At 33.4% G+C, this 27,009-nt stretch overlaps 1 protein-coding gene across 2 annotated transcripts in view; it reads left to right on the forward strand.

The window, feature by feature from the left end:
* The window catches only part of LOC109840900 (importin-11), a 38,545-nt gene continuing 13,414 nt past the window's right edge, over positions 1,879-27,009 (forward strand). Inside the window, exons 1-13 of one of the 2 annotated variants that reach the window (XM_020409726.1) lie at positions 1,879-2,151; positions 2,232-2,293; positions 3,764-3,836; positions 4,075-4,136; positions 6,721-6,862; positions 12,899-13,117; positions 13,230-13,296; positions 16,042-16,441; positions 18,926-19,073; positions 19,145-19,305; positions 19,582-19,681; positions 20,501-20,575; positions 20,781-20,915. In XM_020409726.1, coding sequence (XP_020265315.1) covers positions 2,011-2,151; positions 2,232-2,293; positions 3,764-3,836; positions 4,075-4,136; positions 6,721-6,862; positions 12,899-13,117; positions 13,230-13,296; positions 16,042-16,441; positions 18,926-19,073; positions 19,145-19,305; positions 19,582-19,681; positions 20,501-20,575; positions 20,781-20,915 — 1,785 coding nt within the window. In that variant the 5' untranslated portion in view covers positions 1,879-2,010. Of the gene's footprint in view, positions 2,152-2,231; positions 2,294-3,763; positions 3,837-4,074; positions 4,137-6,720; positions 6,863-12,898; positions 13,118-13,226; positions 13,297-16,041; positions 16,442-18,925; positions 19,074-19,144; positions 19,306-19,581; positions 19,682-20,500; positions 20,576-20,780; positions 20,916-27,009 lie in introns of those variants that run through there. The other variant, XM_020409727.1, reaches the window with a different exon arrangement.

Below are 27,009 nucleotides of genomic sequence, written 5' to 3' on the forward strand. Positions count from 1 at the left end.
AGGTGAATGGAGGTGGGTGAATAACTTCACCTCCTAAATGTTCCCAAACAAGGTGAATGGAGGTGAATGGTTCCCCTAACTTCCATTCACCCTTATTCCCCTCAATCCAATTCCCAAACAAGGTGAATGGAGGTGAATGGTTCCCCTAACTTCCATTCACCCTTATTCCCCTCAATCCAATCAAGCCCTAAGTCTCAATAAAATTAAATGAGTTGAATTTGCCTTCTTATCTATTTGAAGGTTTAAACAGCAAGCACGGTATTTGGTGATAGATTCATCTTATGCAAATATCAAAATTACAGTAGAGAGGATTAGAACACATAATAGTTTACATATATGCTCAAAAAGAAATACCTAAATGTAGAATTAAAAAAACTAATCTACCAAGAAAAAATGAGAAAAAAATACCTAAAAATAGAATTCATAGAAATAATTCTTCTAATACACAAATCCAAAGTTACGAACAATGAAGAATCTAAATAATAAAATAAGATTAAAATCCCTAACCAAACATTAAAATCTTTGAATAAAAGGGGGAAAAGGAAGAGACGCACCTCTGGTTTTTGTGAAGGAACTGATGGAGAGAGCCGTCAGTAGTTTTTGTAAAGATTGAGAGAGAAAATTGATTAGATAAATCATAAGAATGAAAAAATGTTATAGAAGATATATACCCAATATTATATAAATTTCAAAATATCATCTAATTAGTTAAATCATACCTAATACATTCTTACAAATGTTCCATCAAATTTTCCAACATTTCATTTTTACTTTTTAATTAAACCTAATTTGGTTTTCATTAGAGGGCTTTTTCGACTTGGACATTTTTTTTCGATGAGCATGTCTTTAAGCAAGCTTTACGGCAACCCACAACACTCAAGCTAAAGGAAAGAACTAAGCTCTTGTGTATATATAGAGACATAGAAGAGGGTTTTACCCTCTTTTGATTCAATGCTTTTTCTTTAAAGGTGTTCTATTTATACGTAATCTTTGAATATTTAAAATTTTAAATTATACATTAGTCGTATAACTGTTGCCTCCCCCCCCCCATCAAATTATACCATCCTTGGATTTTAACCTTCATCTAGTTTTCCATATATGATTGAAGTAGAATACTTTGTTAAAATAATGTAATTATTGAGGGATGATTTAAATGGTTCAAATTAGAATGTTTTATCTTATCGACAAAGTTTATAATTTGGGGAGTAATATTATAAATACACAGGATTTCATGGGTATATGTAAAACCTCATAATATATATGTACATGTATGTGTGTGTATATCAATTATAAATTTATAGATTAGCATATTATTTACATTCAAAACTTCCTTCTATTGTTTAACAAGTGCACTTACTTGCAATGCGCTTGAACTATAATAGTTAAGATTTTAAAAAAGCTTGAAACAAGTATAATATGGAGAACAAGAAGAAACACAAATTAAGAAAAGAGAATTCGGATCCAATGCTGTTCAAGAGAGATCTGAAACCCGTTTTCGGGTCACAACATCTGTGAGATCACTCGAACTTAAACCCATCTGCGATCCGACGCCTCCGTCTCTCCTTCTTCTTTCAACTAGTGTGAACACCGTGCAAAGCACAATATAGAGTATATTTTTTTTTCTACACTACAGTAATTCCGGTTTTAAAATACTACAGTAATATTTTTGAATTACTAAAGTGACCCTCCTGTGCGACAAATTTTTTCAAAAGTGCTACAGTATCCTCGTGCACTACTTTTAAAAATCACCATAGCATCCTGTTTTTTATAAAGTATATATAAGTGTAGGAGGATTACTGCAGACAGTATGAATAGTGATCGTTGGGTTACACTTTTTATATTTATATGTTTATTTATAATATAGAGACGAGTAGATTTCTCTCTTAAAAAAAAGAGAAAAAGAAAAATGCAACCCTAGAAATTCTTTAACGTCAACAACCTCTCGAAATCCCCTTCATCGATCGAATCCCCTCTCTCAATCCTTTAACATTCTGCGACCTCGATCGATCAATGGCGTTGTCGGCATCGGACGTTCAAACCGTCTACTCTCTCCTCACCAACTCGTTGAGCTCCGACGAGTCGCTCCGAAAGCCGGCGGAGTCCGCGCTCGCCCAGTGCGAGAATCGCCCTGGATTCTGCTCTTGTCTCCTCGTACTCGCGCTCTCTCTCTTTCTAGGGCTTTGATTGTTTCCATTTTTGGTATTTTTCTCAATTGGGGATTGTGATTGCAGGAGATTATAGCGGTTAGGGATGCGGCTTGTAGCCGATATTGGAGGCATCGACGAGATTCTCAGTGAGCTTTTTGTCTCAATTAGATTATGAAAAGAATGCTCGTTGTTGATTCAATGGTGCAGAACAATAAATTGTGTTACTCACTTTGGGAGCAAATGTATGTGATTTCCCTTTGTTGTGAATGGAAAATTAGGAGAGTGAAAACTTCTGGGCTGGAAAGTGACAATGTGAGATTAGAGATTATGTCTAGCATTCAGAAGTAATGAAGATTGTAACTTCACTTGGAGATGATCCTCAGATCAAGTGTTGGATTACTATAAATTTACTTCATCCCCATCAGAATATGTCTAGCATTGTGATCAAAGAGTGCATATGCTGCATAAAGGGGAGAATTTGGGGCAGGTAATGAAATAAGAGCACTAGAGTGTGAGCAATGCTAACAAATATACAGGTAAGAGGAAATAGGAGGTGTCAGATGATAATGTGCTCAATTTACAACGTAGATCATGCTTGACTTTGGACACTATGCTTGACTTTGGAGACTATATTGGCTGTGAAAGGAATATTGATTGCTTATTCTTAATTTAGTGGTGATGGAGTGAAGACCTTAACATAGCTCCTGTAGAATTTTGTTAGTGTTTGAGACCTTGATGTGACACACAAATGTGGAAAGTAGAGGTATGGCTCTTGCTGTAGCTTCAAAATGTAGAAGAGATACCTGAAACGAAGACATTATGATCGAACATTATGATCCGTAAGAAAATATCCATCTGGATTTTGAATAGCACCTTTGTGATTCCAATTTAAACTTGGCAACACAAGCACTCTAGTAAGAAGTTGCATGAAAACATTAATAAGCGGAGCTTCTTTGTACTTCTTAGGACTGTGATTTCAAGATTGATGGTGTAAAAGGAATAAATACACCAAAGCCAAAAGCATTGAGTCGGGCAGTTGAAAATGAAGAAGATTGTTTTGGTCAAGACCCTCAACATCCTTCTACTATCCTTTATTTCCTATACATAATACTACATGATATCTAATAAATTTGAAGGCTAAATTTTAGAAATGCAGGAGTCCACCCCCTGGAATAACAAAATGGTTGGAAAGCTTTTTGGCCACCTTAACGAGATTAGAGAAGTTATAAAGTATGTACATAGTTTTCATTATGGTTGATTTAAAATTAAATATTTAAATATCATTAATTGGAAGACTCAAGGGTTTTTAATTTGGTAATGTTGGTCCAGTGTGCCCTTGCTTATGGTTACTGTCCAATCTTGTAAAGTATAATATATGTATTGACATTATTAGCTGGAATGGATGCCCATGACAAGAAAAGAAAGAGTAAAGTTCAATGTCTATGGAAAGCAAGATATGTATTTATGTTTTATGTTCGTTTTTTAGATTCCTTGTCATGCTTCCACCTAAAGGCTAACTCTGAAATTCTTTCTTACTTTCATTGCCGATATTAGCTCAGTTCAATCTTGCTTGTGTGGATGTTGTTTAATTTGGAAGGTACATTGAATCCTTGCAGAGGGATTAGCAATGATGAGAAGGTTCACCTTCGAAAAAAGCTGTTGTTACACATCCGAGAAGAGAATCCTCAGGTAAGACTTGATATTGCTTTAACAGGTCAATTTATTTATGTACAGATGCTTAAATTATGCAAAATAGTTTTCTCTTTCTCGTTTGATAATCCAAGATAGTGAATGTACAATATTCAGTAAATCTTGTTACTAGTTATTTTCATGTGTTGTCATCATCATCAAGGCCTCTATTTTTTTTCCTTTCTTTGTGCGTCTGTAGTCATGCTAAAACTTTATTTTCTCTACTTTTTGTCATCAGATAGCGCTCCAGCTTGCTGTTCTTATCTCAAAAATTGCACGCATAGATTATCCAAAAGAATGGTAGGTTCTTATTGGTCTTCTTACAAGATTTTATAGTAGTAAATTAATACAGTAGTTTTAATCATGAAAATTAGTAAGTAACATGCTTTTTCGCTAGTTCTGATATACTTTATGGTATCCGCTATGTAGTTGTCTGTTCCTGATTGGTGGAAGTAAATGTTGTGTAAACACCTTCATGTCTTTATTTCCATGCTTGCAGAATTGTGGTCCAGTTCATGGACTTCATGTGGTGAACTTGTTGTCAACTTACCCGACTTTAATAGCTCATGTGTCATAACATGTTCCTTGCAGCTAAAATGAAAAAAACTCCTGTCAAGTTAAGAATAAAAGGCTTAAAATTTTCTCCTTTCCCATGACATGCTTTTATTTGCAGAACTAAATTCTTTATGGTGTGAACAAACTAGAGAATGAAGGAATAGCAACTTTTCTCTTGTTTTAATTGTCTACTTTTGAGAGATGTTTGGTAAATCAAGAGACACAAATAAGCTGGTTGTTCCTGTTCATTTTGCTAGAATATAATTATGTTATATCTGTTTGGCAGTAAACATTTCTAAGCCATATATTTATGACAATACCTGGTCTATGCACTAATTCATTTAAGGAAGCTTCCTGATGATAACTGAATGACTATTTGCTGGCAAGTCAACCTGATATTCCGATATGACCTCTCCTCATCTGGGGTGGAATGCTACAAATGTCTGAGCTAAGTAATTCAGGATTTTTTCACACAAATCGATCAATTCAACTAGGGTTTCACAGGTCAATAATGTTCCTGAAATTTGATAATGATTTTCATAACCTAATCTGCCATACACAGTAGGTTTGAACTACTACATGATCTTTCTGCGAAAATATTATTGCACGTGCTCAACAAACCTAGAGGATTCTCACCTAGATTTTATGGTTAGCTCAGAATAGCCTATGCCTACAGGACTTAGTTTTGACTTGAGTTACACTTATGTATTCCAGGGAAATAAATTTCATTGCACGGACTCAGGCATCTCGTGGAATACACTTTAGCTTGAGCAGGATATGGAATGGTATTATCAACATTGCATCGAAGTAAAATACCTATTAAGCTAAAATATTGAAGGCTCGTGTAATTGCTTAACCTTTTATCAGAAGTAATTTGACTTCCATGGCCCCCATTTTTGCGAATTAAATACATCTAAACAAATAGTTTGACATCAAAATAAAGGTCTTTCCAAAGTTCCATTCGGGGCGTTGACAGTGATGATGAAATACTCACTAGGAGTTGATATTTGGAGGGACATTGTCTTGATTTTTAATTCAAAAAAATGGAGTGACTCAGAACAAAGCAATTGAGCTAATTAGTAAGTAATGTAAGAATGCTTTAACTTAAATATACTTTTGAGGCACAAGATATCTGATGATAGAGCATGTCTCTGTTTCAAGAGTGGAGAACATGGCTTGCTTCTTTTTGAGAATTTGTTGAATGCACTGCTCTTCTTCAGGGCATTGGCTGAGCTTTCTAACTTGAAAAAGGTGTGAAAGCAACTTTGTGGAGCCACAAAATGTCCTAACGTTTGGAGATTGTTCAACTCTAGTTGTTTTTTAGTGGAACGGGCTTAAATCTGAGAGCATTGACAAGGTGCCTTTGTAGTTATCCAGAAGGTCACTACCCTCCGAGGGGCTTAACTGATGGGTTTCGGAAAATTAAAGGAGTCTCCGTGTGTGCGTGTGTGCGCGTGTGTGTTGTGTTCTCTCGACTCATAGTTGGGTCCGATATTCAAACCCCATATGCAGATTTTTTTGATGGTGTGTGGAGTCAGATTAATGAGTGCATCCTAGTTAGAATCAACAATCAGGGAGAAAAATTATCACTGGAACCGATCATCAAGAAAGAGAAACTCTATCCATCACCTAGTCATTTCATTCGACTTTTTTAAGCATATACGTTTTGTTATGAAGCCTTATTGTTTTGTATATATTGTTTGTATTGATCTTTTAATATTTGTTGTTGGTTTTCTTTTCATCCCATATCATGTCGATGCGTCCATGTTTGTGCTTAGAATTTTAACTACACGGATTGGACATCAATTTTTTTTTAGTCCAACAATATATGTTATCTATAAATCTGATTATTCACCTTGCATTGAGAATTTATAACATTTTGGAGTTTCGTGTATAATTCCTCTAAGAATTTATGCATCTTCCAGAATATATTGTTGGTTTTTCTTGTCATGCAATGTCATGCTGATGTGTCCATGTCCGTGCTTCGTAAAATTTCAGCTACATGCATTCAACATTAGTTCTTTTTTCTTCTGAACAATATACCTAAACAATCCATTGATTGTTCACCATGTATTTACAATTTATAATATTTTGCAGTTGCTTGTATGGAATTGATCTCTTAAATTCCTTGTATCGTTAGGAATCTCATTCATAGCTTGAATATATCAATCTACCCCTTGTGCTATTCATCTAAATTTATGCTCTTAGTTAAGAGGGTATTTATGGACCGTTACACATAATATTCAATAACATTTTCTATCTGTTATAAGATATTGAAGTATTGTAATTGAGCATAGGTTTTATTGGGTTTGCTTTCTATTGTGTTTAGGCCAGAGCTATTTTCCATATTGGCTCAGCAGCTTCAGACCGCTGATATGCTTGCTTCTCATAGAGTTTTTATGGTTCTATTTCGATCTCTAAAGGAGTTGTCAACAAAACGTCTTAGCTCCGACCAAAGAAACTTTTCAGAGGTATTCTCTTCTGCAGAAACTTAATAATGCAATATTTTGTTACATACACATGCACATAGATAAGATGAAGCATATCTTCACGGGCTTATGACTTATCACATGGGATGGAAATTTATTCCTTTATTGAGTTCGTTTGGCTTACTGATCGATCTCTGCTGGTGCCAAAAGTTTTGGCCGTTTCTTGCTTCATGTGTGCTAACTCCTTTAATTGCGTAAATGATGCTTTGCTACATATCTTAAATGCTCAGTCCCTGCAGAAGACTGATTTGATATATTTTATTAGCTACTTGATCTTATCAAGAATAACACTTTTTATGTTGTGAATCTTTGCTAGGAAATTCTTTACAGCGGTTACCATGGAGTGGTGAGAGTGGTTAGCGTAGAGTAGTGTGTACCTTTTTCGTGAAAAGTGTCTGTGTACCTTTTTCGTGAAAAGTGTCTGCTTTATTTTGATAACAGGTGCTTAAAGTGCAGATCCAAAAAATGTAGTGCTCTATGCAGAAATTTGTACAAGTTGAATCTTTATGTAAATTGTGATTTATTGCTTATTTCTTACTATTCTTATACACCATTGGAAAAGGTGGAGTCGAAGTTCAAATGTTAAGTTTAGCTCCTTTGCAGCAGTTGATCTGTTAAGCTTTGTTTGCTATTTAGTTAGAATTGATTTGTTTTGTGGTACCTCATCTAGCCCTTAAGTTGGTGCCCAAAGTCAAGTAGTTAAAATCATCTGCTAGAGTTCAGTGATGAGTATCCAATGTTTTAGATATCGGCTGATAAACCAATTATAAGCGATTTATCGGTTTTGGGGGCCGTCTGCAATGATAAGTTCGATTCTAAATCGCTCATTGTTTTTGGATGTTTATCGCCAATAATGCGGCGATAAACTCAGTTATTGGCCGATATTGTTTGCCCAAAATTGGAATTATCGACCTTTGGTTTGAGTTTAGATTGGGGCAATAGGCACCTATTCAATGCACTTTAAACCCGAACTGACCCGAGTTTCTACCATTGGTTAATGATCCTAAACATAATTATTTACATTTTGGTATGTTTATATTTTATTAAATATGGTTAAATTACAGTTTAGAATATTATATTATGTATATCACCATCCAGTAGTGTCAGTTCGATAAATACTTCTTATCCCCGATATATCCCGATATCCACTATCCGATATGGATTTTGACTGTCCAATAAATCCCCGATAACCGATATTTAAAACCTTGCAAGTATCATAACATAAAATACACCTAATGATAAGTGTGTGATGGTGGAGGAATAAACAGTTTCAACTTTAGTGACAAGTACTCTAAATAAGATGCCTGGATTGTAAAGAATGAGATCAGAGGAGAAATGGAGGATTTCCGATTTTGTACTGAAAGATGGGATAGAGAAGAAACAAATGCCTTATATTGTTGTGATTGCAGCCCCCACTATATCTACCTGGCATGGCAGGTTTACTTCTAGAAGCATTTAGCTTCATATGTGACATAATTCGACATGCTTTCAGCTAATGTAAGGCTCTATTACCTTTTGCTATACATTGATCAAGAACTTTTTAGGTCATCCATTCTGAAATTTCTTCTACCCAAGCTTTCTTAACGACAAAATTTTGTGATTTGTCTCTAAAAAATCTTAGCTGTGGTTACTTGTTGCAGAACAACTGGAGAAGGATAATTTTTTTGAACTAGGATATTTAATGGAAAGTGGTGGATAATTTTGACAAGTGGAATTTTTGGTAAAATAATGTAGGATAATCAAGAAGTATATAACTAATGTATTTTGACGATATGTGCATTCTTCATATATATATATATAATTATCATAATATATATATATATATTATATATATATATACTTATATTATATATATATATATATATATATACTTCTTGATTATCCTACATTATATATATATATATATATATATTATATATATTACTTTCTTGATTATCCTACATTATATATATATATAATAGTCATTATATATATATATAATATATATATATATATATATATATATATATATATATAATGTAGGATAATCAAGAAGTTATATAATATATATAATATACTTCTTGATTATCCTACATTATATATATATACTTCTTATTATCCTACATTATATATATATAATATATATATAATATATATATATATATATATATAATATATATATATATATATATACTATATTATATGAGATTACATGGGTATCATATGTCATATGAGAGGATTCCCTCATATACAATGATGTGGCACAATCTCCACCAGTGAATAAATAGAAAGAGAGAATGCCTCATAATACATTTGGTGAGAGATTGTGCCACATCATTGTATATGAGAGAATCCTCTCATATGACATATGATACCCATTAATCTATCATATATATATATACTATATTATATATATATGCATATCGTCAAATACATTAGTCTATATATCTTTGATTATCTACATTTATATATATATATATATATATATATATATATATATATATATATATATTACTATATATATATATATATTATATAATATATATCATATATATATATAATATATATATATATAATGTAGGATAATCAAGAAGTATATAACCTAATGTATTTTGACGATATATATATATATTATATATATATATATATATTAATATATATATATATATATATATATATATATATATCGTCAACAATATACATTAGTTAATATACTTCTTGATTATCCTACATTATATATATATATATAATATATATATATATACTATATATATATATATATATAATATATATATATATATATATATATATGTATCATATCGTCAAAAATACATTAGTTATATACTTCTTGATTATCTACATATTATATTATATATATATAATATATATATATATATATATATATATATATATATTATATACACACACACACATATATATATATACACTCTCTAAACATACAATTATTTATTAATAATTGTTTTATACAATATTAATGAACCTTGCAAAGTTATTTGTTAGATTGTAACAATATTATTATTGAGAATCTTGTGAAATGAATGACTAAGATACTAAGTTGAAATTTTCTGCAAAATATCTAGCTAGTCAGTAAATTCTTGAAAATTTTCATGTTTTAATATTTTTTAAAATGAATATCATAGAAAGTTAGCTTTTCTATTCTTACTTGGAAAGTAACATGAATAAGTTCTGTAAATGCAAGGATAATAAAGAATAAAAGTAAGAAAAGAAGCAATTGTAGAGGCAACCTAACAATCATATTCATGTGGACTCGAGCTATAACTAGAAAGGGCAGTGAGTCGATCTAATCTCACTCTCTCCCTTAAAGCCTTAAGAGTATGCTTGACAACTTTGAATTATAATCCAAGTAGATTATAATCCATATGAAGTATTTGAGATTGTTTGATAAATTTAATGGATTATAATCCATTTCCATTAGTAGATGTTGGACAAATGGGTGGATTATAAGCCACAATTGTTATCAAAATGACCAAAAAGGAGACAACTCTAATGACTAGGGGTATATATGGGACTGTGAACTTTGTGAAATCATGAAGGGTTTGTCTGTCTTTTAGGCAGCTAGACCTTATGGCTTATAATCCACCAAAAATTAGCAAAGGAGAAAGGAGGGATGCTTTGAGATTCTTCGATGCTTAGTAAAAAAACTAATCAATAGTAAAAGAGAGACATATTAATGGATCTAGGGAGATGCTCCGATATAATGACGTCGAAATTGTGATAACTACGGTCGTCTGCGGAAGAAACGACGGAGAAGAGAAAAGGAAGGAACGACGGAGAAGAGAAAAGGAAGGCGAAACATAAAATCGTTTGAGACGGAGTTCCATTAAATTCATATCTGGTTCTCAACTCAAAAGGTAGGATAATATGTGGAATAATTTAAAAGACTATTCAAGTTCTAAATTTTATAGCTCCAATTGAATATCACTTGAAAATTTTTATCCCACAAATTATCCCTATTCTAAAGTCTAGTTCTAATTGACTAAACCCACCTTAAGGAATTATTATATAATAGAGAACATTATTGTGCCTATCCCATGTGAGATAATCGCTTAGGGCATTGTAGAACTGCTTGTCATGAAATCTAATCTCCTCCATCTAAAAGTGCCAAATGCTTGCAATCATGCAAACCAAAGTCATTGATGATTGTAGACCTCATATTTAAAACACAAATTTTCAATAAACTTATGTTTGATTGTATAACATGTATGTATGTATGTGTGTGTGTCTGTGTGTTTGTGTGTGTGTTTGTGTATGTATGTGCGTGTGTGTGTATGGCCTTATAAGCGAATTTGTTCATAGTGCGTAGCCGGGGGCTGCTAAGCATGAGAGATCCCATCTGTAAAGAGGCAGGCAAAAAAGCCGGTGTAGGAGAGGAGAGCAAGACAAAGCAGGCCTCTTAGTTGCAACAGACAAAAGAATCCCCTTTGAAGACACTTTGCCATAGGAGCACTTTACATAGAATAGAAGGTGGCTGACGACGTCCCCTTTACAACCAGTCATGAATTCCCCATATTTATATATGTATACATATATATACATATATATGTATATGTATATTATATGTGTATATAACTATATATATGTGTGTGTCTATGTGTATGTATGTGTATCTATATATGTATACACACACACAAATATACAAACACACGCACACGCATATGTATATATATGTTTACATATATATAAATACACACACACACATATATATACACACATGTACATATATCTATACGCGCACACACATGTATATGTATACACACATACACATACACACACACATATATATAGGTTTGATGGGTATAAGGTGGTGGCTCATTTAGCAAAATGAGCTACTAAGAGATAGATTGGTGAGACCCACACCTTTTAATGTGACAAGTAGGGTGGGCCTCGCCCAATGGCTATCTCTTGGTAGCTCATTTTACTAAATGAGCCGCCACCTCATACCCATTAGATATATAATACATGGCTGCACGTGTAATGCTGCCACTGCACTTTACCATAGGCTATATCTGGATATATGGGCTGGTGACAGCCTATGGGTAACCATGGTTGTAAGATATGGAGAATGAAAAATTGGTGAAAGAATCTTAGAAAATAGACAAGGAGGATATTTTTACTCGGGTAGTCATCTTTGCAGCAATCTCCTTATTGCCCTTGCTCAGTGGTGTTGCCGTGGTCCTTTTCGTGGGAGAGGAGTTGGGACTTGGGAGTTCAACTAAACTGGCCAATGTTATCCAACCAAAACCCTATTCTCCTCATAATGAGAGTTGGCTAATATGGATTTTTTTTTCTTTTTTGGGATGAAGCCGCAACTTTACTAAGGAATTTCAGGCGGACATTGTAAAGGAAGGTAGACTGGTTTCGGTAACTTGTTTCCATGATTTTGCAACATAGCTTTTAACCTTAGTGCATCTTAGCATTCCATAATTATGAGCTATACATGCACCTGTTCGTGCTTGGTTAAGAAGATTGTGTCACTACCTCTGTTGTGGTGTATGAGTTTTAATATGCATAGTAGGTTGCCTTTCCTGAGTTTTGGTTGCTGCTAAGCAGATACTGATGGGTGCCTCCACATTGTCACCGAGTTGTATAAATGCAGTTTGTGGATCGGAGCACTACACTTTCTGGTTTGTTATTTTTGTTTTCTTGCAATGTGGACTTTCAGCTCAATTACTTATTACTTTCTCTTGCCAGCACAAGCCTCTTGCAACTTACATTTGGAAACCCTTCGTTTAGACAGACTTAATGATCTGACCTAATATCTTAGATATATTTCACATTAAAATCGGAATTGCACTCACTGGATAGCTTCCTGCTTATGCTTAATTCCATTATCATAAAAATGTTCCAGATAGTGGCAGTGCCAGTTTATTGATTATACTGCAGTTCAAGCTGTTGTACCTTGATAGTTCTCTCTTGAAGGTGAATTATTGTTTTGAAGATCAATATTTTACAATAATGACCGCTGTGATAAAAATGAGTTTCTGTCATTTGCTGCAGATAGCCTCACTCTTGTTCGAGTACACTTGGAGCCTTTGGCAGAGAGATGTGCAGAACATACTGCAGGGATTTGCTGCTCTTTCTCTAGAACTTGCTTCCACATCCATTGTGGAGCAACAGAATGATATGTTTTTAACATGTGAAAGATGGTTGTTGTGTTCAAAGATTATCAGACAATTAGTTATATCGGGCTACGCTAGTGATGTAACATCTGCTGAGGTAGCTATTATGATGCTGAGTGTCGATAAATATACTTTTCTTTTCCATCATTTAATTTACATCCTCTTAATTTTTATGAACTTATTTTTCTTAATTCATTTTCTTCTAGAAGGAGGTTAGGCAGGTCAAGGAGGTCTCTCCCGTGCTCTTGAATGCTATCCAATCATTTCTTCCATATTGTAAGATTCTTCTTTTGGTCCAGCTTTTTAAGTTACTTGTGAACGTCATCCTTTAATCATGTTATGTCTATTTTGCTGGAAAATGCTATTTTGTCTGTAGTACCATTATAGCCAAGCTCATGCTACTTCAGCTTGTAACTTCCCACAGAGTATAACCTCCCATAATCCCTATAAATCTCCCTTTTTTCCCCATCCACAAATCGCAAACTGTTGGATCTGAGATGCAAGCCTAGAGTGGGGTGGGTGGGGGGTGGGGGGTTGGTGAATAGGTTTGTTGCAGTTTTTCGCTAGAGGACAGAATATGCTGCGGAAATGTCGACAAATAAAAGCGAACAACTAAATTAAAAACCAACCAAAAAGAACACATGAGATTTTTATAGTAATTTGGTTAACAATTCTACATCCACTTCTCACTTTAAAGTAGATTATGCTTCTCATTAATTCCAAATCTTTTAGTTGAATTGTTTTATGAGATGTTTCTTTCATTACTAAGTAATCATAAATGAGCTCAACATTCTGTTTTCTGGTGGATGATTTAGATTATATGTGTACTTTTTGGTAGATGCGGATATCGTCTCTTCTAAATTTTGAACAAACAGACTTGAAATATTTGCTCCTTTAAATCAGGGTAGCTCTTTTATTATGATAGCACAGTGTTGACTAACCTAATAATTCTGAGCCTCTAGGCCCTTTAAGGGTTTCAGAAGTTTGGTCTAATCTCCATTGTTTCTTTTCTTTCTTTTTTCTTTCTGAAAATATATGTTCGACCAAGTATTTGAGAAGTTCTGTTCCTTCTTCATTGTATTTTTGCTTTTTTCTCTGAAAATATTCATGTTGGTCTCTTGACCAAGGAAATCTGTATATGGACAGTTTTTTTATTTTTGTTTTTTGTTTTTTTACTCTACATGAAAGGAGAAATATTCAGAGATGGCCCTTAATAATGTTTTGGATGGAGAAATAGGGTGTAAACATAGATTAAGTTCCACCATAATATTCTCCTTTCATGACCTGTCACAAGGTATTGTTTTGGGCTATTCTTTCACCTGGTAGCACATACAGCATTGTCTAGGCATTTACTTGTAGGTATATGAGGATTAACTTTAAAATATCATTGTATCTTCCAACTATGATATAGTTAGGAGTCAGGTCCAATTTGGAATGTGATTTTAATTCACAACTGTATGAAATTAAACAACACATAACCATTGTTTTAAATATCCTTGATATATGTGATACATAGGCTGATATATCCTCTTACAAGTCTTGTTGCAAAATGACAGGGTCTCGATATGCTTTACCACTTTTTAGCAATTTTTTAGTGTATATCAGGCGACATATCATCCTTAAAAATCGGTTGAAATGTTACAATGCTGATTTGGACTTTTATTTGTTTTAAAAAAATTGTTTGGGTTTATGGTTCAATTGAGATCTAAACCCAAACAAATATTTGCTTATCTAAAGTTGTAAACAATCGAGAAGAAGAATTACAGCTTAATTGAGACCAAATTCTTTGCAAAAGATATCATCTTTCTCTGTAGCTCAAGTCTTGGTGCACCAAGTATAAACATCTACGATATTTTTATAGAAATTATCTGATATGAGAGACCAGTATTTGTCAAATGTCTCGATACCTCCCCGATTTTCACCATGGTCTATGAAATTTGTCTGTCCAACATATCACCGACATCCGATATTTAGAACATTGCAAATAACTGTTAGTTCTCTGTTGTTCAGGCGGTTATCTCTTCACATGAATGGTAATAACATGTTAAGATGGTGTCACAATTTTTTAGCTGGTTCTGTTGTTCATGCTTACCTTTTTGTAGTTTAGAACATAAACAAAGCATCCACTTTAAACCCTCTTTTTCAACCTTCTTCACTTGAATACCCCCAAATTTCTCCCTTATGGCAATGCAGACACTTTTGTTATATTAATTACGTAGGAATGTGTTCATTTCTTATTCTTTTTTATCATTCTGTGGAAGAGCTTGATGTTTCTCACATTTTGTCTGTTATTCTGTAGTATTTTCTCAACATTATAATTTAGTGTGAGAGACGAGTTGATGAGAAAATGCTTACTCTTAAGATTTTAATTCATATACTGAGTGTCTGGCAAGTACCAAAATTGCACGCGCATCTGAGAAGTGTAGAAAGATATTCAAGATAAAAGCACATTGTAAAGTTCAGGACTCTTTCCGTCAGTTTGAGAGCATGTTAGAGAAGTGCCCAACAAATATGCAAATTTTATTCTACTTTACAACTCGTTGTGTTCCAATCTTGCTGATTGCTTTTAATGAAGCTTTTTTACCGCAAACAAGACAGAGATTTTATGAAATGCAGTAACATTCCCCTTGTCTTTTTGGTTGAGTAATCAAGTCAAGTATTTCAATTTTCTGCTCACATGTTTTGAATAATCAACTATTTCTACATGTCTTTATTTTGCCTAAGTATTTTTTGTTTGTTTCTCTAATTCTTGTCTAGAGTAAATAGAGATCTTCTTTCTGAAATAAACTTTGAACAATCTATTCATTGTGTTGGATAATCCGACCAGTGAATATTATTGGCCTTTTCTTTTCTCATCTCTGCATGTTGACAATATATGGTTCTCTCCAGGCATTTCATCTATTTGTTCTATGATACTCGAGAGCAAAACAGCAAGTACATTTTGTTGTTTAACCGAATGACATTAAAAAAATATTTTTTTTAATAAACTCCTGCTTAATCAACTTTTTCTGACTATTGCAGACACTTCATTCATGGGGAGACAGATCGAATTTTGGGACTTCACACAGAGAGCATGCATTAAGTTGATGAAGGTTTTAGTTTCAATACAGTGCAGACATCCCTATTCATTTGGCAACAAAAGTGTTCTCCCAGCAATAATGGACTTTTGCTTAAATAAGATCATAAATCCTGAACCGTCATTGACTTCTTTTGAGCAATTTCTGATTCAGTGCATGGTTCTGGTGAAATCTATCTTGGAATGTAAAGAGTATAAACCTAAACTTACAGGCCGTGTGATTAATGAAGGTGGGGACACATTAGAGCAGAGGAAGAAAAATATTTCCACAGTAGTTGCTGGCATGCTTGCATCTATTTTGCCCACTGAGCGTGTTGTTTTGCTATGCAACATTTTGATAAAAAGGTAAATTGCTGGCTAAATGTTCTAGGGACTTCATTTCTCCATGACAATTTTCTTTCCTGCTTTTAATTAAAGCTTGCTAAGGGTTTTTTCCAGTATTTGCTTGTCTTTTTAAGGGGTCATACTTAATAACAGTGGTCACAGTTCCAGGAGGTATCATAACAAATCTCAGTTTTATCCTTGGCAGAACAAGTCATTATTGGCTTCTCGGACAAAGCTCCTAAAAAGTCTAATATCATATAAGTGTTAACAATCTGATTTTTTATTATAAATTCCTAACATTATGGGGTGGTTTGCTAAGAGTTCTTCTTTAGTCATCTGCAAAGCGTGAAGGACTTCTATTTTCTAATCGCTTAGGTTCTTAACTTGCTACCCGCAATTGCGAACTTTCACCCAGTGATTATTTCTCTCTCGCTCTTCTATTAGTGAATATATATGACTCATCTTCCTCCATCTCCATGATCCCAACCCTCTTCTATTAGTGAATATATATGACCCATCTTCCTCCATCTCCATAAACGCAACCATCAATAGATTTATAGCAGCAATGTTATCTTCCCCTTTTTTGTTTAGTTAAAATTTCCCCTCCCATCTCCCTTCTTAGTTAGAGGTTAGGTTGCAAGGTTACAAGACTATGTGGTTTTATGGTCATCCAATCACTGTGCTGATTGGAACAAGAAGAGGCTGAAGGCAGTGTAGATTGGAGAAGACAACAAAGGAAGTAACCTACCTTTCATCTCACGAAGCAGAACAACCTCTGCAGTCTACATCTATCACCAACTAAGGAGGGGGCAATCATTCTTTTTCCTCACGGTCAGCTGCCTCTCTGCTGCCTCATGGATATAATTTGTGGATGAAAATGAAGTTTCAGCAAAGTCGTGAGGGCTATCTACGGCTGTCCAGAAAAACAAAGAAAAGAGGTGGAAAATAGAGGAGGATAACAAGTAGACAGTCTTCATCTTCAGATTCACCAATATTTCCATAAAATTTGTAGTAGATTCTAAACCCTCACGAGCAAGATCTGGGTGATACACTGATACTCATATTTGTTTTTATATGGCTATGTAAGGGATCCTTTTAGCCCTGGATTTGGTAGAGTGTTATGAAAATGGTTGATCAGCTATATTACTCATGCGGCTAAATGCCTGAAAGTAAAACCCTAAGACTAGGCAGCAACTTTTGAAATAATGTTCACATGTCACAACACTATTATTGTAGGTAGTAGTCTAGTAGGGATTACTCTAATAGGCCTCATCCAGACATTTCAGATTGTTATCAAGTATATCTCTGAAATGTTGTTGTTGTTGTTGCTGCTATTATTATTTTTCATTGCCGGACCTTACCTCCACCAATAGAATAGGAAGTTTCTTTCTGTTGAAATTGCAACATAGACTTAACAATTACCTTTTTTCCGCATCATGTAGAGGTGAATGCTCAAGATATGGTGCTCATTTGGAAGACAAATAAAAAGTGACTCAAACATATAGAGGTGAATGCTCATATCTAAAAAAGCGACTCAAACATATCTGAGTCACTTTTCAGACTCTGGTACACCTCCCAACCAAAAATTGGACTGTTCATCCGTCTTGGATATGACGTGTGCGTCCATGTATGTTGCTCCCAAAAAGTATACAACTTATTTAGATCGAGCATATATATATTATCACCATTTGGAAAACACTAATAATTTTATATATTTACCCTTATAGGATATTTTTAGATATGAGCAACAATAGAAAATATAGAGAAACGCGCATATAAACCCATGTACGTGGCACAGTGCTGTGCCCGTATCGATATCTACAAATTGTATCTTCTGTTTGTTGGACATTCTAGAATCCGTATACCTGGTTATAATTATTATTTCTTTTTCACTGTATATTCGTAAACCCCTACAGCTTTTAAGCTGTGCTGTTGGCATCTTTAGATAGAATGTCAGACATTGCTGGTGATTACTTCTCTAAGTTTAGAGGACTGTTCTAGCTGGCAGTTAGTGTACAGCGGAACTTGTAGACCCAAAGAATGAGAACTTGGTGACATATGACCTGTGGATAAATGTTACAGGCGCTGTGTTTGAGATCTAGATTTGCAGTTTATTTATTAAGAGTTAAGTTTCTTTGCCTCTCAAATCTCCTTTCATTGTGGGACAATGAGATTTACAGAACTGCTGTGATTTGCAAGTTTTGTAATTTATATAAACATTATTTTATTGCTTCCTGGATTCCTGTAATCATCACTAAGGAGATGCTAGTTGAACTCCAAGTAGTTGACTTTGTCTTGTTCAAAGAAAATGGTCCATTCTACTTTTAATATTTTCCGTATATGAGTCTATGAATCCTCGAGAAGCATTAAAAACATAGAATACTTCCTTGTAGTTTGTATAAAGTATACTAATGTAATGTTTGATTGTTAAAGGGTTGCTTAATTTGGGTCCTTTAATGGTTGGCAAGCAACTCATTTACCCATTATCTGCTTATCATTTCTCAGGTATTTCATTTATACGGGGAAAGATTTGGATGAATGGCACCAGAACCCAGAATCTTTTCACCATGAACAGGACATGATTCAGTGGACAGAAAAACTGAGGCCTTGTGCTGAAGCTCTATATATTGTGCTGTTTGAGAATAATAGAAATGTCAGTACACCTTCTAATGTCCTACTGTAACTTATACATTCATCAAGTAACCTCTGCACAAATATTTTTAGGTGCTTGCTCCTGTAGTTGTTTCAATTCTTCATGAGGCAATGCGGGGTTCTCCTCCTGTGGAAAGTGAAATAACCCCCGGAATGCTTCTTAAAGATGCTGCTTATAGTGCTGCTGGTCATGTGTATTATGAGCTTTCAAACTACCTGAACTTTAGTGAATGGTAATTTTCCTTTTTTATTCAGATTTTTTGCTTTCTTCAAGCTTATTATTAGCCAAATGAGATGACTCAAGTGTATCTCTCTCGAACATGCAAAATTTCATGAACAAATTTATGCACAGATTGGAAGAAAATCAAGCTTATTGTTAGCTTAAGTTTACTATGGATTCTTAATGCTTCCTTTGTCAAATGTTTGACCCTTTTATATGATGTCTATCATTAAACTTAATATTTTTTGATATTGCTGATGACTCTTTTCTCTTTTACTATTATGTGCAGGTTTCGTAGTTCCTTGACTCAGGAGCTCTCAAATGAACAACCAAATATGCGCATTCTTCATAGAAAAATTGCATTGGTACTTGGCCAATGGGTTTCTGAGGTTCGGTCTTTATAATGGATGTTGATTTCTTTCCCCCTGTTATTTGCCTTTACTCTTTATTCCAAGGAGTATTGCATAAGTAATTTTTGCATTCTCATATAGGTTTTTTATAATCTATTTAAGTTGTTGAATTAATCGAAGTGTACATAGTTTATGTTCTCATGACCCTTGAACATAAATTTGTTTGCTAACTGCTGCTACATCGTAGTTAACTTGTTATAAATTTTTATATCAGCTTTCAGCATGCTTTCGCCTTTTGGTATTTTAACTCGAAAAGAATCTTTTGATATTTGAATGCTTCCATCCACCTTGAGGATGTGTTCTCAGCATGACTTGCCTTTTCTTTATAGTTTACTGAATTTTAAGTTTCTTGAGTAGGACTGTGATCCATCTAAGGTGTAACATCTGATATATAATTTAGCTTATAGGATGGTAATTACATGGAATTGAAACGTATGAAGCTGTATCATCTTTGCCTGGATATGTAATCAGCAAACTGTGTCTGTTTTGTGCATGTATTAACTAACCTCAATATGTAGGTTATGTTATAAAATGGCTTCTTGTTTCTCCCTTTGTTCTTCACTTCTGGAAGACTGGAACTATAGTTGCTATACCTGGCCCTGATTCTAGTTTGCAATACGAATTCTCTTTTAGGACAATGTTGAAATCACAGTGCATACTTTCAGTTTAACATGGTATTATCTATTGTTGAATAACTTTGTTTACGGATAGCTATGGTTGATATGGAATTTTTCATATATCTTTTTTGTGTATGGTGCCTGTTTTATTTTGTTTATGATTGATATATCCTTTAAACAGATCAAAGGGGATACCAGAAAGCTAGTTTATCATGCCTTAATCAGATTGCTTCAGGATAATGACATAGCTGTTAGAGTATGCTCTCTAATCTCTTCTTTTTACGAAGCTGTAACTATTATTGCATCTGGATTGACTACTGCACCAATATTAAGCTCCACTATATGAAAGATGTTATGTGCATGCTTCACACACATGTGCTCATGTGTGCTCATGCTTGCACATATACGACATTAAAAGGTTTATATGACACTATATATGACGTGATTAATTATCTTTTCAGCTGGCTGCATGTCGATCTCTATGCTATCTCATCCAGGATTCTAACTTCTCTGAACAAGATTTTTATGATCTTTTACCAATGTGTTGGGGCTTATGTTTCAAGTTAGTGAAAGATGTTCAAGAGTTTGACTCAAAGGTTTGTTTTTTGCAGTAAATTATTTTGCTCTGACATTTCTAGCATGTTTAATTGTGTAATTACCTGCTAACTTTAAACTTCATTAAGATTTTCATCTAGATTTTCTGGAAATGGAAATATTACAAGTTGCAATCCAACTTATGATCTAGGTTTCATTGGATGGACTTGGCTGGAACATCTGCCTGGTTCTGTAAACTTCGCGAGGATATTCCTTTGGTCTGAAACTGTAGGGGTTAAATTAATTTTACAATATAAAGAAAATCTTCAAACTCTGAGCACTTTGGTTGTTTCTTTTGGTAAATTTAAAGTGATTTTGAACAGGTATATAGTTAAAGTTAGTATTCTGTAATATTTGTTGATGAAGAACTTGAAGATTGCGTCTTTTGTATTTCTATACTATAGTTCTACATATCAATGACCTTAACCAAATCACTGAGTCCTTGAGGTGAATGATGCCACAATATCTTCTGCCATTCAGAAGTGGATTTAATGTTTTCATTACTTTTCCAAACAGAATCTAATCGTCTTGCTCTTTGCTTGTGCCGGTAACCATTATGGACTGGTACAACTTGAAGTTAACTAGGTACAATACATTGATAACACCTCAACTCTATTTTCTTTTTGCGATTGCAGCCCACTCCTATTAGGATAATGGATGCATATGAATAAATTTAACCCTATTTATATTTCATGGTTAGCATTTTCAACCTGTGGGATCTTCAGAATATGCTGACCATCATTTTCAACCTTCATCAGTTTCATGTTGTTGCCACCTAGGTAACATGGACACTTCGTTTTGGGTGCCGTGTCCATGTCCGACACGTCCGACACCAACTCTCTGCGGACACTCCATGGACACTTGTGATTCAAAGAAAAACCCGATTTCCCCATTGCTTATATGCTAAACTAGTTTCTGCGGTAATATCAGGTTCAAAACCAATTGTTTTTTAACCGAAAACTAAAACTCATTATTTAAATATTTGAAAAATACCAATTGTATTATCACATGCGGTCAAAACTAAACTTTTTGTTGTTGAATCTTATTCTTGGTTTGATTTAACTTGATACTTAATTGTTATAGATAATAGAAAGAAACATACAAATGTTAAATATTTGATCATATGTGTATTATATACCGTGTCCCCATATCCTACGTTTGACTAATTTGCCGTGTCCCGTATCTATATCCATATCTGTGTCCATGTCCGTGCTACCTAGGCTGCCACTCTGTTTTGTGTTTTTGAACTTTGATGACAAGTGGTGTCTAAAGCGGTTATTTGGCATACTACAATTATTAAGGCAACAAATATTTCCTGCAAAATGTTGCATGAAACGTTTGTTGTGTGAAACATTTAACGATAAGTTCAAATTCATTGTTGGAATCCACATTTTTATTGTAAGAAACGTATTTCCCAATTCATATCTAGTGTTTGGTTAGTTGTAACAGGTGTTAGGTTTGAATTTTTTGTTACAGGTAATGCATTTATCCTTAAATGTCTGTGTATATGGAATCATGAAATTATCTATTTTCTAGATTGGAATGCCCTAACTTGATGATATGTCATTATTTTTTCTTTCTTTAATCAATGCAAGGGTTTTTAGCATTTGATGCGGTCAAATCAGCTGAGTTGCTGGAGCTTTTTGTAGAAAATGAAAATCATCACTTACCATTCCAACTACCTTGTTGCTGACTAAACATGGAATATACAAATTTAATTGCCGTATTTGCTATTGATGCTCTATTCATATCAACCAAACAACCCAGTTAAAGCACTCTGGCGGGTATATCAGTTGCCCAGCAGTTAAGGCTGGAAATGGCTTGAAATTAGGAGGATTGAATGAAAAATAATTTGTATAAATATGTATATAGGATAGATTGGGCAAAGTATGTTAGATTGGTAACAGATGTAAACTTTAGTGGTTCAGTGGAGGCCGTGAAAGCAAGCCCTCACTCTTATGCAAGCGGCTTAATTATAGAAGTTGTGCAGGATTTCGTGTGATGAAAGGTGGCTACATTACTTGATGAAACCCCAAGGTTCATCCACTGAAAATGTTAAATCTTCCTATATTTAAAAAGAATCAAAGGAGATGAATTCAAAAGAATCCTAATGAATTTCCAACATTCAGAAAACTAAATGAGAAAACAAATGAGAAAACAGGGAACGGGTGATAATGAACTTGTCAGTAATGATGAAGGCTCATGGTGTATGTTCTTTGTTGATGGCATAGTATTAGTCGGCGAGGTTAGGCAAGTGACAATTTTGAAAGTGGACAAGTGAAGATAAGCTATGAGAAATATAATTAGTGGAACAAAATTGGATATGTGGAATGTAATATCAGCAGGGCGATGGGAAGAAATGAGAATGTAATGCAAATTAATAATTAGAATGATCTATTATTCATCTCCACTGTGAGATCGAGAAAGATTTGGTTTCATTTAAATCTGGTCTAACATAGAGGATCTTTTCTTGATTTGTGACAAGATAACACTCATGAAGTTGAAGAAAAATCCCATAGGAAGGCAACATAATTAGCAATGCATAATGGATCTGTGTATGGGACCTTTAAGAAGCAAATGTCCAACACTTGAGTACAGAAAACGGGGATGTTGATAAGGATAAGTAGAATTGAACTAAGGTCATGTTTGGATTAGGGACTTTTTAATTCTGGAATTAATTTAACTCGCTATAGTCGTGGGATATAATAGTCCAGCGGTTTATAGTGAGTTAAATTTTCTAATAATATGTTTGGTTCAATTTGTTATTAAAATCTATGATGCTTATGTCATGTTTGGGAACTTGACATTAAGAGGATACTAGTATTTAGCGCGTGCGATGCACGGATTAGTGTTCTTTCTTACGACATATTATATACTCGTGTTCTTTGTTAACGCATATCACGTACTCATGTGTACGTTGCTTGTACCATTTTGTATAATGTTACTTAAGTTATTTTATCAATATTTAGTTGTAAATTGTTTATACTTATTTTATTTCTCTTTTAAAGATTGTAAAAGATATTGTCTTACTCAATAGTTCGCATGAATATGATCATATGTAGAACCCAATTCTTTCCGTAAATATCCTTTACATACTTATTATACATGTGTTGAAGATATATTCTGATGAAAAGTTAATTTATCTTTGTTAATGTTTTTTTTGGAATTTAATGTGTTTTCTCTTGTATCTCAGTGTACCAATCACACATGTCATCGCTGGGTTGTTTTATTATTCCCTACTGTGTTATTATAAAATGTTTGAATAGTTTATTGAAAATATTCACTTCTTTTATTAAGCTTTATTTATTAAAAAGTTTACATAATCTAAATTGACGTAAAATAGAAAATATTTCATTTAGAAGAGATGTCGTGCCAACAAAGATTAGAAAATGCAATTACTAATCCATTAAAAACCTCATTCTCCTTACATTCGTGTAATGCAAACAAAAACTAACACATAACTTATAGTGTCCTTCTAGTTGTTATCTTCGATAGCCAAAAACTTTTTGGTAAGACTTATGGCTTTCCTTGTCCTTTAATTTCCTTTTGTTAGATCCATGAGGTTGGATCTATGTGACACTCATTTGTTAGCATGTTTCGAAGCAAGTTCAAGCATAGTCCTCAGTTTTAGATCAAAACATCTTGAACAAATAAAATAAAATCAAAATTAATGACAACAACAATAGAAGTTGAAATTTTATCTTCATAGAGATGACTTGAGAGTTTTGATGTATGAAGAAAACAAGTAAAGGTAGATGCATGAAAACTAATTAAGTGACAATATAGAGAGAAAAAAAATGCTAAGAGGCAAACTTGATGTACATTGAACTGTTGAGATGAACAATCATCATTATGAAGAAGAGGCATTGAATTTTGCATTATACTTAGACGTATAAACTCCGTCGGATCCTATTTTCTAAAAGAGAGCATTATGTGGGTCATGAATAACAATGTATATTTCGATATCATGCTTGAATTGTCAATTAAACATTCAGAGTTTAGCATGCAAAAAGAGGATAACAAAATTATAGAAGAACAAATTTCCTCAAAGCCTTAAAAGTGTAGATTGATTTAAGAGAAGCCAGAAGGACCTGAAATGAATATATAAATACACAATAGATATGCTAAACATTGGAGTATTGAACTACAATATTAGAAGCGAAAAAAGAAGTGTTTAACCAAGGATAAGTTTTTAACCTTTTAGTGAAAGTAATAACAAAATGTTACCTTTTAGTGATAGTAACAAGTAGTTATAATTACTGGCAATAAATTAGATCTAAACTCTTAAGAATAAATGACCAAGGATGAGTGTTTAACCTATCTGTAGGACCTTAAGCATTAAATACCATCAGCATTAACCAAATTAAATACCAAGGATGAGTGTTCAATCTACTTATAATCTCACATATCGTGTTCTTTGAATCCTGCACAAATACTTTGGTCTCCTCAACCTCCCAAAAAGCAAATCCACATAACCAAATTAATTGTTTCATGCAATAGTTATAAACATTGGCACTTTCATAAAAAAATTCCTAAAATAGTAATAAACATTGGTTTCAACTCAATGTGACAGTGACAGAGGTTATCAATAGAACTTTAGCATTGGATGTAATTTGACAGAATCATATCAATAATCAACAAAGAGATTAAAGAAGATCCACACCCTAAAGTTGCAAGCAATCCAACCTAACTGTCAAAAACTTACTCTGCATGAAAACAATATTGTAAATCCAACTATAAAGAAAATGCTTTAAACAATTACTGTTTGCAATTAAAATCACACACCTAATGCCTTAACGAAACTTATTTAAAAAATAATAGTCCATAAAAAATACGGCTTCAAAGACTGATAGCCTGAAATTAATTTAATGAAACTATTGTGAATAACTCTCTCGGCAACAAAGTAATAATCCCTAAAAAAGATGGCTTCTAAAAACTTGTTTAAGAAATTGATTGTATACTTTCAAACAATCCAACCCAACTATCAAAAACTATTATTTAACTATTATACATGAAAGTAACATTGAAATTCCTACTATCAAACCAAAGATCCAGAAATTCAGTCATTTCCATAATCCAAATATCACTACTTTTGCATAATCAATGAATTTATCACTTCAATGAACAACTATAATAAAATATATATAGACAAATTTAATCTTGCGTGAATAATTTTAATGTTGGTCTTCATATTCGGCCTTGGATCAATTATAAGCGAATGAACCCCCAAATCCTCTCAGTCAAATACACACACCATACAAATAGTTTAGAAATCAAAGCCATCAGTATCTAAGAGAACCAAGCTATAATTAACAAATAACTGAAAATAACCTCAAAAAAGTTAAATCAAAACATTTTACCAAAAAACCCAATAATTAATAGGAGAGAGAAATTACCTGGGATTTCTTCTTTCCAAAGAGGAAATTGGCGGGATCGATAATTGCGAGCAATATTTGAAAGCCAATCAATAGATCAAAAAATAAAAAAGAATCAGAATTTTTTATTGGAAACCCCTAAATTAATAAAAAAGAATCAAAGAGAGAAATTTTTATAAAATTTTAATTTTTCATCCCATCAAAAAACTATAATTTATAATAATTGATTTGTTCCATTGAAATAATTGAAATTCAATTTTCACTCACAAAAGATAACTCTTAATATCTTCACAGTCAAAGGCATTGACGCCCGCACGAAAAATGTAAATGCTTAGCATGAATACACATCAATTCAACGTCTTTATAAATATCTTCTGTTAGTATAAATTCATCTTTACAATTTCTACTTAGTTATTCTATTTCTACAAGCATCACAATCTTGTTCACTCTTTTCCTAATATATTCAACATTGCTATGCCGCTGTTTTTTACATTAAAACAACTCTTTTTACAATCTCAAGGTTCTTTAGTTATTACTAATACCACCATGAAAAGTTACCCAAATTAGAAATTGCTCTACCAAAAAAAGGGAATAAATTAAAGAAGTTTATTAAGCCAAATTAAACTATGTTGCATCGAATGAATCCTCCGATTCGATCTCGCTAATATCATCTTCTACGTAACCAGCTTCTCCGCTCCCCAAAACTCCCAAAAAGTTCCAT

The sequence above is a fragment of the Asparagus officinalis genome, chromosome 5 (assembly GCF_001876935.1).
Source record: "Asparagus officinalis chromosome 5, Aspof.V1, whole genome shotgun sequence".
Lineage (NCBI taxonomy): Eukaryota > Viridiplantae > Streptophyta > Magnoliopsida > Asparagales > Asparagaceae > Asparagus > Asparagus officinalis.